This window comes from Balaenoptera acutorostrata, chromosome 20, assembly GCF_949987535.1.
Source record: "Balaenoptera acutorostrata chromosome 20, mBalAcu1.1, whole genome shotgun sequence".
NCBI classification, from domain to species: Eukaryota; Metazoa; Chordata; class Mammalia; order Artiodactyla; family Balaenopteridae; genus Balaenoptera; species Balaenoptera acutorostrata.
Genome location: NC_080083.1, coordinates 14,543,345 through 14,556,034, shown reverse-complemented (window position 1 = coordinate 14,556,034; position 12,690 = coordinate 14,543,345). Strand labels below are relative to the sequence as shown.

At 42.2% G+C, this 12,690-nt stretch overlaps 1 protein-coding gene across 1 annotated transcript in view; it reads left to right on the top strand.

The window, feature by feature from the left end:
- VPS53 (VPS53 subunit of GARP complex) overlaps positions 1-12,690 on the top strand; it is a 126,638-nt gene that overhangs the window by 5,538 nt on the left and 108,410 nt on the right. The window contains exons 3-4 of the mRNA XM_057536008.1: positions 56-105; positions 4,061-4,127. Of these exons, the coding sequence (XP_057391991.1) occupies positions 56-105; positions 4,061-4,127 (117 nt within the window). The remainder of the gene's footprint in view (positions 1-55; positions 106-4,060; positions 4,128-12,690) is intronic.

The following is a 12,690-nucleotide window of genomic DNA, read 5'->3' as shown; positions in this document are numbered from 1 at the left end:
AAGAGGAATTCCAGGAAGTGAAATAATAGCTGGCACTTTTCCTTCTTTATTGTAGTCTCTGGCAAACATCGATGAAGTCGTGAACAAAATTAGACTGAAAATAAGGTAAGTAACACCGTGTGATTATTAATAATTAATGAAAGTATGCTGTTCATTTAGTTAATCACATTCTGGATCACACTTATCTGTAAGAACACTAAAATCTCAAGTTTGCTGTAGATGGTAATCTTTTTAAAAATAGTTCTTTTTTCTGGGTTTCCATATGAGCCTTGTGGCAAAGAACTCGATTCTTTGATCAGTCTTCAATTATTTATTTTTAAAAAAGGAAGGAATCTGTAACAGGCTATTCAAAACAGTTGATTATAAAAGGAGACAAAAGCATTTCTGCTATATTTTAGTGGCTTTATTTCTCTAGCAGATTTACCCTTTTTTTTTTTGTATCCCCAAGGCTTAGATTTGAAGCTGGGCTTATATATGTCTCCCTTGGCCATGTATCAGCTAACAATATGGTCAGATCTGCTGGTTGGCGCGGGTGGTGTCCCAGGACTAAACATTGTGATTAATCGAGGATGTCTAGGGTGGTCATCAGATGTCCTTTCTGCCAAATAGCCTTATTCTGGTTTATCCATGTCTGAATTTCCAGTTTTGACGCATGGTAGATACTCAAAGTTTGTTTGTTGTAATTATTATTGTAATGGTTGATATTATTACTTTAAATATAGTTTTTGTTGTTGTTGTTGTTTTTTAACTTGTGATGAGGAGAAGCCTTCATTTTGAATCTAGGAGATGATTTTTTTTTCCCTGACAACCTTTGGGTTTTTAGGTGAAGACCTCTGCCATTAATGTTTTGTTCAGTTGGGTGCCTTAAAAAGTACAAAGAAGGGACTTCCCTGTTGGCGCAGTGGTTAAGAATCTGCCTGCCAATGCAGGGGACACGGGTTCAAGCCCTGGTCCGGGAAGATCCCACATGCTGCAGAGCAACTAAGTCCATGCGCCACAACTACTGAGCCCGTGTGCAACAACTACTGAAGCCCGTGCGCCACAACTACTGAAGCCTGTGCGCCACAACTACTGAAGCCTGCATGCCTAGAGCCTGTGCTCTGCAACGAGAGAAGCCACCACAATGAGAAGCCCACGCACCGCAACGAAGAGTAGCCCCTGCTCGCTGCAACTGGAGAAAGCCTGCTCACAGCAATGAAGACCCAATGCAGCTAAAAATAAATACAAAGAAGCCTGTTGATTGTTTTGGTGGACTTTAACTGTAACAATTCTAGTAGAGACCACTAAGTTTTACAGGGTTTGCACAGAAAATGAAAATTCCCCCATGATCCAAAAATCACTTGTGAGGGGCTTCCCTCGCTGTCCAGTGGTTAAGACTCCATGCTTCCCAACCTAAGTGTCCATCGACAGATGAATGGATAAAGAAGATGTGGCACATATATACGATGGAATATTACTCAGCCATAAAAAGAAACGAAATTGAGTTATTTGTAGTGAGGTGGATGGACCTAGGGTCTGTCATACAGAGTGAAGTAAGTCAGAAAGAGAAAAACAAATACCGTATGCTAACACATATATATGGAATCTAAAAAAAAAAATGGTTCTGAAGAACCTAGGGGCAGGACAGGAATAAAGATGCAGACGTACAGAATGGACTTGAGGACATGGGGACGGGGAAGGATAAGCTGGGACAAAGTGAGAGAGTGGCATGGACTTATATATACCACCAAATGTAAAACAGATCGCTAGTGAGAAGCAGCTGCATAGCACAGGGAGATCAGCTCTGTGCTTTGTGACCACCTAGAGGGTTGGGATAGGGAGCGTGGGAGGGAGATGCAAGAGGGAGGAGATATGGGGATATATGTATATGTATAGCTGATTCACTTTGTTATACAGCAGAAACTAACACAACAATGTAAAGCAATTATACTCTAATAAAGATGTTAAAAAAAAAAAAAAAGATTCCATGCTTCCAATGCAGGGGGCACGGGTCCGATCCTTGGTCAGGGAACTAAGATTCCACATGCTGCGTGGCACGGCCAAAAAAATCCCAAAACAACAACAGAAACAAAAATCACTTGCAAGCCAGTTATTTTCAGCTTTCTCCCACCATACCTTTAACGGTTCTTCAAATGAAAAATGACATAAGTGACATAAACTGACATAAATTTCTCCGGTTGAGGTGGCATTAAATGGCCCCTGTTCAGCTGCAGGAGAAAGAGGAAGTGGGGGCCACAGATCCGCCTCCTGCAGATCAGGGCCCCGGTGGTGAGGCATGGCTTTCACATATCACCTGGCTCCTCATCCCTCTTAAGGTTCCTAGGATGTTACTGAGGAAGGATTTTGTGTGGGATACTTTGAATTCTCTGGCTTGTTCCCATAAAGTTTCAGCAACTTTGTCACGTCTGGTTTACCCCATGACAAATACTAAAAGTTACATCGGTCCTTTTGAATGGCTCTGAACATTAAGTGAAAATAGCCTTTTAAAAAATAACAAAGGTGACTCATCAGTCTGTGCTGGGCTTGGCTTCTGCGCTAGTTGCTGCCCCCTCACGGAGGTCCAAGGCCTGACTCTTCCTCCTATCATCCAAACATCTTTGTTTTTTCTTCTGAATAAGTAGCTGCAATGTGCAAATATTGATGGATACGTTACTAACTTTTTTTGAAATTAATTAATTAATTTAGTTTTGGCTGAGTTGGGTCTTCGTTGCTGTGCACGGGATTTCTCTAGTTGCGGCGAGCGGGAGCTACTCTTCGTTGCGGTGCGCGGGCTTCTCATTGCTGTGGCTTCTCTTGTTGCGGAGCACGGGCTCTAGGCGCGCAGGCTTCAGTAGTTTTGGTGCGCGGGCTCAGTAGTTGTGGCTTGTGGGTTCTAGAGCACAGGCTCAGTAGTTGTGGTGCATGGGCTTAGTTGCTCCGCGGCATGTGGGATCTTCCCGGACCAGGGATCAAACCCATGTCCCCTGCATTGGCAGGCAGATTCTTAACCACTGTGCCACCAGGGAATCCCAGCTTTTTTTCTTTTGGTCAACCTGGAATCGAGATTTTTTTTTTTTTGGAATTTTTGAATTTTATTTATTTTTTTATACAGCAGGTTCTTATTAGTCATCCATTTTATACACATCAGTGTATACATGTCAACCCCAATCTCCCAATTCATCACACCACCACCCCCACCCCCCCGCCACTTTCCCCACTTGGTGTCCATACGTTTGTTCTCTACATCTGTGTCTCAGTTTCTGCCCTGCAAACCTGTTCATCTGTACCATTTTTCTAGGTTCCACATATATGCGTTAATATACGATATTTGTTTTTCTCTTTCTGACTTACTTCACTCTGTATGACAGTCTCTAGATCCATCCACGTCTCTACAAATGACCCAATTTCGTTCCTCTTTATGGCTGGGTAATATTCCATTGTATATATGTACCACATCTTTATCCATTCGTCTGTCGATGGGCATTTAGGTTGCTTCCATGACCTGGCTATTGTAAATAGTGCTGCAATGAACATTGGGGTGCATGTGTCTTTTTGAATTATGGTTTTCTCTGGGTATATGCCCAGTAGTGGGATTGCTGGGTCATATGGTAGTTCTATTTTTAGTTTTTTAAGGAACCTCCATATTGTTCTCCATAGTGGTTGTATCAATTTACATTCCCACCAACAGTGCAAGAGGGTTCCCTTTTCTCCACACCCTCTCCAGCATTTATTGTTTGTAGATTTTCTGATGATGCCCATTCTAACTGGTGTGAAGTGATACCTCATTGTAGTTTTGATTTGCATTTCTCTAATAATTAGTGATGTTGAGCAGCTTTTCATGTGCTTCTTGGCCATCCGTATGTCTTCTTTGGAGAAATGTCTATTTAGGTCTTCTGCCCATTTTTGGATTGGGTTGTTTGTTTTTTTAAATTGAGCTGCATGAGCTGTTTATATATTTTGGAGATTAATCCTTTGTCCGTTGATTCGTTTGCAAATATTTTCTCCCGTTTTGAGGGTTGTCTTTTCGTCTTGAAGGAATCGAGATATTTTAATGATTTGTACCTTTAACTTTTTTTGCTAGGAGACTGGATGACAACATTCGAACTGTCGTAAGAGGTCAAACAAATGTGGGGCAGGATGGCCGGCAAGTAAGTAACTTTACTTTGTATTAAATATATCCCCTGATTTCTTCAAGACCCCACAACCAAGTGACCAAAATATTGATCTGCCTGCTTACAGAGTACTTCCTTAACTGATCTGTCCCATCCACAGCAGGAAACTTGCATGACTTGTCCCAGTAGTAGCAGGGGGAGGCTGCCCAGACCAGCCAAGGGACTCAGCGTCCCTTGGGCCAGAAGCATATATTGTAGCACAGCTCACCCAGGTCCAGGGTGAAATGCACGCTGAAATGAGAAAACCAAAGTTTCCTTGTCTTTCTCCTTAATGTCGGACGTCTCTGAGCCCTCCTTTATTTTGTGTACTGTGACCCAACAAGGTTGCTGCTTTTATCTATCTGCTAAGTTGTTGGGATTTTGATATTCGTGTTTTTAAAAACTATTTATTTATTTAGGCTGCTCTGGGTCTTAGTTGCGGCATGCAAACTCTTAGTTGTGGCACGCATGCGGGATCTAGTTCCCTGACCAGGGATTGAACCCGGGCCCCCTGCATTGGGAGCACGGAGTCTTACTCACTGGACCACCAGGGAAGTCCCTCATATTACTTTTGTTGCTGCAAAAGATAGCAGTAACCTGTGTGTCAAAAGACATTATCAACAGAGTAAAAAGTCAACCTATAGAATGGGAGAGAATATTTGCCAATCATATATCTGATGAGGGATTAATATCCAGAATATATAGAGAACCCCTAAAATTCAACAAAAAAAAAGCAAACAACCTGATTAAAAACTGGGCAAAGGACTTGAATAGACATTTCTCCAAAGAAGATAATATGAATGGCCAATGAGCCCACAAAAAGATGCTCAGTATCACTAATCATTAGGAAAATGCAAATCAAAAGTACAGTGAGAGTGGGACTTCCCTGGTGGTGCAGTGGTTAAGAATCCGCCTGCCAATACAGGGGATACAGGTTCAAGCCCTGGTCTGGGAAGATCCCACATGCCACGGAGCAACTATGCCCATGTGCCACAACTACTGAGCCTGTGCTCTAGAGCCCGCGAGCCACAACTGCTGAAGCCCATGTGCCTAGAGCCTGTGCTCCGCAACAAGAGAAGCCACTGCAAGGAGAAGCCCACGCACCGCAACGAAGAGCAGCCCCCGCTCGCTGCAACTAGAGGAAGCCCGCACGCAGCAACGAAGATCCAACGCAGCCAAAAATTAATAAATAAATAGTTTCTCTTGAAAAAAAAAACCACCATTTTAAAAAAAAAAAAGTACAATGAGATACCACCTCACACCCATTAGGATGACTAATATCAAAAAACCAGAAAACAACAAGTGTTGGCAAAGATGTGAAGAAATTGAAATGCTTGTGCACTGCTGGTGGGAATGTAAAATGGTACAGTTGCTGTGTAAAACAATACAGTGGTTCCTCAAAAAGTAAAAAGAATTATCATATGATCCAGCAATTCTGCTTCTGGGTATATACCCAAGAGAATTGGAAGCAGGGTCCTGGAGAGATACCTGTTACCCCCATGTTCATAGCAGGATTATTCACAATAGCTAAAACATGGAAGCGACCCAGGTGTCCATTGGCAGATGAATGGAAAAGCAAAATATGGTCGGTACATAATTGGAATATTATTCAGCCTTAAAAAGGAAAGAAATTCTAAAAAAAAAAAAAAGGGGTGGGGACTTCCCTAGTGGTCCAGTGGTTGAGACTCTGCGCTCCCAATCCAGGGGGCCCGGGTTTGATCCCTGGTCAGGGAACTAGATCCCACATGCTGCAACTAAGAGCCCACATGCCGCAACTAAAGATCCCGCATGCCGCAACTAAGGATCCCGCATGCAGCAATGAAGATCCCATGTGCTGCAACTAAGACCCGACACAGCCAAATAAATAAATATTAAAAAAAAAAAAAAAGGAAAGAAATTCTGACATCTGCTACAGCATGGATGAACCTTGAGGACATTATGCTAAATGAAATAAGCCAGTCACAAAAAGACATACCGGATGATTCTACTTATATGAGGTACTTAAGAGTAGTGGAAATCATAAAGACAGAATATATAATGGTAGTTGCCAGGGGCTGGAGGAGAACGGGGAGTTAGTGTTTAATACATGTAGAGTTTCAGTTTTACAGGATGAATTATGGGGATAGATGGTGGTGATGGTTGCACAACAGGTCAATGAAACTGTACAACAAAAAATGGTGAAGATGGTAAATTTTATGTTATGTGTATTTTACCTCAATAAAAATTTTTTTGAAATCAAGATGGAAATAAAGTTGATATATTGCAAAAAAAAAAAGAGAGAGAGAGATAGTAGTAACGTGACACAGCTATAATTCCTCATACCTAGTTTTGTTGCCTAGCAGGTAACTGTCGATTCATTTCAAAGTTTTATAGTTCTTTTTGGATCTAGCTAAGGAGGGCCGTTGGAAGGGGATGAAGGGGAGAAGCAGTGTATGGGGAAGAGGTATTCTTCAGTGACTGGGGGGCCAGATGTTATCTGTTAACCATTTTTCCTTTTCATCTGGATTCTAGTCTTCTGCTTAGACGTCCTATTTCAGAATTGCTTTCGTTACAGAAGTGCTGATCGTGCCCTGTCTAGTCTTCTCTTACAGTGTCCAGCCTGCTCTCTTCAACAGTCATTCAGTTAGGTCGGCTGTGTGCACCTCTCAATTCTGTTATTTGTCCTGTTTTGACATTATTTAGTGTATAGCCAATTTTTTTAAATGTTCATTATGCTGCCCAGATTTTATGGGGGTAGTGTGTAGTCCTATGATCTCTCATATTCTGGTTTCCTCTAGTAGCTCACAGGTGTTATATATGTGTTTTTCTTTTTCTCTTATATGTTTAGTTTTATCCGCTTCTCTATTTTCCCTACATTTTTACGACTTTCTTTTTCCTCTTACTCGTCATCTTCCGTTGGCCTGTTTGTAAGTAGTCTACCATCTTCCTTGTAGTCGTCATCAATATTTGTGTGTAGACATCTTAGTTTCCTGCAACTGATCCTATTTCCTGGCCTTGCTTGGTTCTTAGTCCTTATTGCTTTGGTTTTTGTTTATCTAGGTCTCTCCCATGAAGCGTCACCACTCTGGCAGGTGAGGCTTTTGTAAATAGGGCCCTAAGACGTAACAAAGAGTTAACAGGGTAGCCGGCCAACACTCCAGCCCCATTCTGCTCTTTCACTTTCCAATATATGTCTGGTCATGTCATCTACCTCTTCAGAAACCCCCGTGGGCTCTCTACCAACTTAAATCCAACTTCTTTGCATGGCATTGAAGGCCTCAGTCTACCTTTCCAGTTTTGTCCCCTGCTGTGACCCATCCACACTGGAAGCCTAGCGCTCTCCCAAGCATGCCCTTTGCTTTCTGGACCTATGCTTATGTTCTTCTTTTTGCCTAAAATGCTCTCTCTCCTCTTTTTCTTCCAGTAGCTTCATTTCAAGATCATACCCAGTTCAAATACTACTTCCTTTATGAAATTTTCTGTTTGGCTCAATGGTATATACCAAAGGAATCAGAATTTTAGAACCCGAAGGGACTTGGAACTCATCTGGTCCACTCCTCTCATTTCACAGATGAGAAAATCGATCCCAGTATCCATCAGTTAGATGTACAGTCTCTCTGTCCATGAACCCCCACAGTCCTGCGCCCGTGCTTTTGATTCAGCTTTCATGATCTGCTTTGACTTATCAGTGAATACATCTTGTCCCTTTGGCTCGTGTATAAGGTCCTTGAGGCAAAAGCTGTATCTTCCTTATCTTGGCATTTCTCAGAACACATAGGCCACCTGCAATAACATTTTATTCAACTGTATTGAATATTAGGTCTGTGGGAGAGTATTTATTATTTGTAAATAAACAAAAGGCCTCTCCCATAAAACATCATTTTGACCAGTGTGTGTGTTCCTTTAAAGATGTTTAAAGCTTGATTTGTTTATGACTAGTCCCAGCTTAGTAATATTTGAAATAATAACACTACTGTTTAGTGTGTTTCCACCTATATTTAGAAAGGCTCACTAGAAACCTTGAAATACTTCAGAGAGTCTCAGGTATTTACAATTCCAAGAATGTGAAAATAAAGTGAATGATTCATCAGGACTTTCTGTTGGGTCATGCTGTGTAGATATATATATCTTTTAGTTATTTATGTTTTAACCTGTGGTCACAAACGAGCATTATTGGAGAGGCAGGCCCAGAATTAGACAGCCTGGAGGAAAGTCGGCCCTCTCCACCTTCACATGTTAATAGGTTACAGGTTGCTGCAGCAAAGGCAGGCCATATTTCAGAGAGCAAGACCACATTTTCAAGAATGTTTAGATAGCATTTCAATCTGTGATGGAATTTGGTATCCGTCTCCTTAGCACCCAGACAGAAAGGAAGCCCAGAAGAAGTAATTGCTTTTCCTGTCATCTCCTCCATCTGTGTTTTCCAACAGCTTGTAATGCAAGCTGAAGGAGAGACTTTTTTTTTTCCAGGGAGCTTTTGAGTCCCATCCTTGTCAACTCCTAGGGGTGAGAGCCTTGCTGTCCAGCCCCAGCTGGCCAGTGGTTTGCTAAAGAGAGACTCCATTTGACTGGCATGGACTCAGGAGAATTATGGATGTTCCAAAATATTGAGTTTTATAGGTCAAGAGGCCCCAGTTTCCCCTCTTCCCTGGAACGGAGGAAAGGTTCGCTTTCAGAACTTGTTTCCGAAGCTTCTGGGGAACAACTCAGAAGGGGAGAGCAGTAATATGGACAAAAAGAAGTTTTCCTTTTATACATTTCATCTTGATTGTGTGCACCTTGAACAGATATGCTTTGTAATCCATGTAAATAGGGGAAAGTGTTGACTTCACATTTGTGGTGTCTTAAAAGACGTCTTTAGCAGAAAAGTTCTTTTTGGAAAGCAGTGTTTCTGACTCAAAAATTATTTGTGAAGAGGGAGTGATTTAGAAATTGAAGATACAGTGAGTCAGTTTCTTTAGTTTCTCGAAATTTCTGAAACACCCGCTGCCTGGTTAGCACTCTGCTGCACGTTTTGGAGAGCCTTCGATGTCGACCACCTCCTATGGGGGCGGACTTGAAGTGGTCTAGTCCGTGACCTTTTCTAACCAGAATGTGGTGCTTGTACCAAATTAATCCAGCACAGAATTCTCCCCATTTTTTTTTTATATCTCCCCATTTTTATCTGTTGAAATCATCAGGCAAAAGCTTTAATTAAATGCCCACATGTTTGAAACTTTGTGGATGAGTCAATTCAGTAAGTACATGAGCTGATAACGCTTTGAAACTTACACAGCTTCCCAAGAATTAAAATGGACAGCTTGAACAGAGGTAGAAAGAGAGGCAAATAGAGGAGTGAGTTAGAAGAAGAAAAAGTTAGCATGTGAAATTTCAAGAGTGGCCATACCTTTATCAATTCCTAGTCAGCTCACTGAGAATCACCAAGAGAGGATCAGTCATGGGGCTTCCTTCCTGGGTTTCCTTCAGTGTCTTGTGTGGAGATTGGCTATAATGTTAACTATTGCATCACAGCAAGACTAAGGTTTGGGAGAGGAAGAAAATTATTATTGCCATCTTCAGCTCTGCTCACTAAAACTTTGATTTGGAAGAAGCATTAGATAATTGTAGAACCACCTCCCACCCGGTTCAGGAATCCTTTCTATCACATCTCTGACGTTTCATTATTCTGTTTCTGCTTGGATTCTTGCAGCAATGGGGAACCCACTACTCTGTTGTTCCACAGGACTGTCTGTTCCAGCTTTATTTTTTATTTTTATTTTTTTAATAAATATTTATTTTATTTATTTACTTTTTTGGCTGATTGGGTCTTTGTTGCTGCACATGGGCTTTCTCTAGTTGCAGCGAGTGGGGGCTACTCTTCGTTGCAGTGCGTGTGCTTCTCATTGCGGTGGCTTCTCTTGTTGCAGAGCATGGGCTCTAGGCACGCAGGCTTCAGTAGTTGTGGCACAAGTGCTCAGTAGTTGTGGCGCATGGGCTTAGTTGCTCCACAGCATGTGGGATCTTCCCGGACCAGGGCTCGAAGCCGTGTCCCCTGCATTGGCAGGCAGATTCTTAACTACTGCGCCACCAGGGAAGTCCCCTGTACAGCTTTAATTGTAAGAAAGTTCTTTTTCTTACACCGAATTGAAATAGTAAAATAGACCTCACTGTAACTTCTCATTGATCTTAGTTCTGCCAGCTGGACAGGTATAGACCTAATCCCTGTCCCTTATTATAGCTTCTAAAATTAAAAATGGATATTATGTTCCTTTCCGAGCATTCCTTTCCCTAGGCTAACCACTCTTAGTTTCTTCAGCTTTACGATATGATTTCAGACCCTTTATCATCCTGGTTGCCTTGAAGTTTGTCAGCATCCCTCCTGGCCATGGGTAGACATACTGTGTGAACATACAGTGGGACACTTTACCTCCTTGTTCTAGAGTGGGCTTGTTAACTTGGGAACTGGGAGTTCAGGGGGGGTCTTTCAACTCCCACAAATTAATTGTAAATTTTTATATGAATAGACATATGTCTGGAGAGAAGACTCATTGATTTTTCTAGATTTTCTAAGCAGTCTGTGACACAGTTCTTCCATTACCATGGATTGGGTGAAATTTTTGGCAGGTGTATCACACGGTGGGCCTCTACTGAGCTGTCAGGTATCTGAAACTTCCAGGTCAAGAGTTGCAAAGAGGTGCCCACAGAGCTAAGAAAGTTACCTAAGTGGCTCTGGCAGGCCAGGACGCCACAGCGGGCATCCGTTGGGGGAGTGGATGCCCTGTCTAAAGGAGAGGCCACAGCTCACTCCTCACCCGCGGTCGTCATGTCTGAGCACAGACATGGAGTTTGCCAGACCTATCAGTTTTTCAAGAGAAGCCGGAAATTTGGATTTTTACGTGAGTCTCCCCAATTTTTAAATGTTGGTTTAGCGTTGTTCACAAATACTTCAAAGGCCAAACGAAACACATCCGTGTGCCAACAGTTTGCAATATCTGCAATATTTTTTTCATACGAACTGCTTTTAAACTCTCCCCTCTTCTGTTTGTTTAAGGGATTCTTTGAAATTAAGTGCTGGACTTTATGTGTCTCACTCTTGGTTTCATCTTGCCAGTTCTGCCTGATTGTTCCAGCCTGTTGAGACCTTCTGGAATCTTGATGACCTTTCCATTTATCATGAGCGGATTTGCCAGATGGGCCTTCTACATCTTCATTCAAGTTGCATATAAAAAGGTTGACCAGGATGGGTTCAGAGTCATGTGGCATGCTATTAGAGACTTCTCATTTTTCTCTTCTTATCCTCACTTTAGTACAAAGTGCCAGGCCCAGGAGACAAAGGATTGTTTTTCTGGTCTTCGGTATCCGTTCAACGCTGTGTTTCTTAATTTTTGCATGTTCTTCATTTTCCTCAGCAAAGGAGGCTAATCATACTTGCCTTCTTCTCTTTTACATAGAGATATCGTAAAGATTTATTAACTAAATCAGCAAAGCATGTTGCCATCCAAGGAGAAAGTGTTCTTTGCTTTTCAACCTCAAAATTAGTATATCGTCTGAGTCAGGCCTTAGAGCAAAAATAATTGTGCTCTCCAAGACCCTGAACTAGGTAGACGGACTTTGCAGTATAGCACCGCTCTTCATCATGTGGGATTATCACTTTATAATTGTCAGCTCTCTTGCAAGATGGCTTGAATCTTCCCCTCCATCATTTCAAATATATCCTTTCTCATCTTTTCTTTGGGAGGAAAATGAAGCCCATCGATGGAAGAAAATAAATGGCACTTAGTAGTAAAGGGACCAGGACTTCCCTGGTAGCGCAGTGGTAAAGACCTCATGCTCCCAGTGCAGGGGGCCCGGGTTCGATCCCTGGTCAGGGAACTAGATCCCACGTGCATGCCACCACTAAGAGTTCGCATGCCACAACTAAGGAGCCCACCTGCCACAACTAAGGAGCCCGCCTGCCACAACTAAGACCTGGCACAACTAAATAAATAAATTTAATTTAATTTAAAAAAATACTTTAAAGTAGTAGAGGGACCATAAATAGTTTGGGGAGGAAAAAAAAAAGGCAACTGTCACTTGCTTCCTCCTACTGAAACATACCAAATCTAAAGCAAGTGAGCTTTTTAAAATGTAGACTCAAATTTTTCCATTTGTGACCGAGAATGGTTAGGCATTTTTTGGTTTCTTTTAGATTTTGTTTGAATTATATTTTTCAGACTGCAGACAACACTGAATGAACTTCAGCAATTGCTAAGGTGTGAGAATGGCCTGGGAGTGCAGCACGCCTCGTGATTCAGTGGGGCAGTGCTGGAGTCAGGGTGTAGTTGAGTCTTTTGCAGGGGCCAGCGTCCCTAGTTTTGACTGGGACTCTCCGCCATTCCCCAACCAGGATTTCTTCCATCTGGTGCAGAGGTCAGGGTTGGCTTGCTTTTATTTGATAAGTTGCATCCAAGTGAGTGTTCCGTTTCCCCTGTTCCTAGTGCACTGTTGGCTGTCATTGAGGCAAGGGCTCATAGAATGTCCAGTATCGAGCGCTACAGGGACTAGGTGCGGTCTTGTCACTGTACTTCATCTTTTTTATCGCCCATGAGCCTGTATAGTGCTT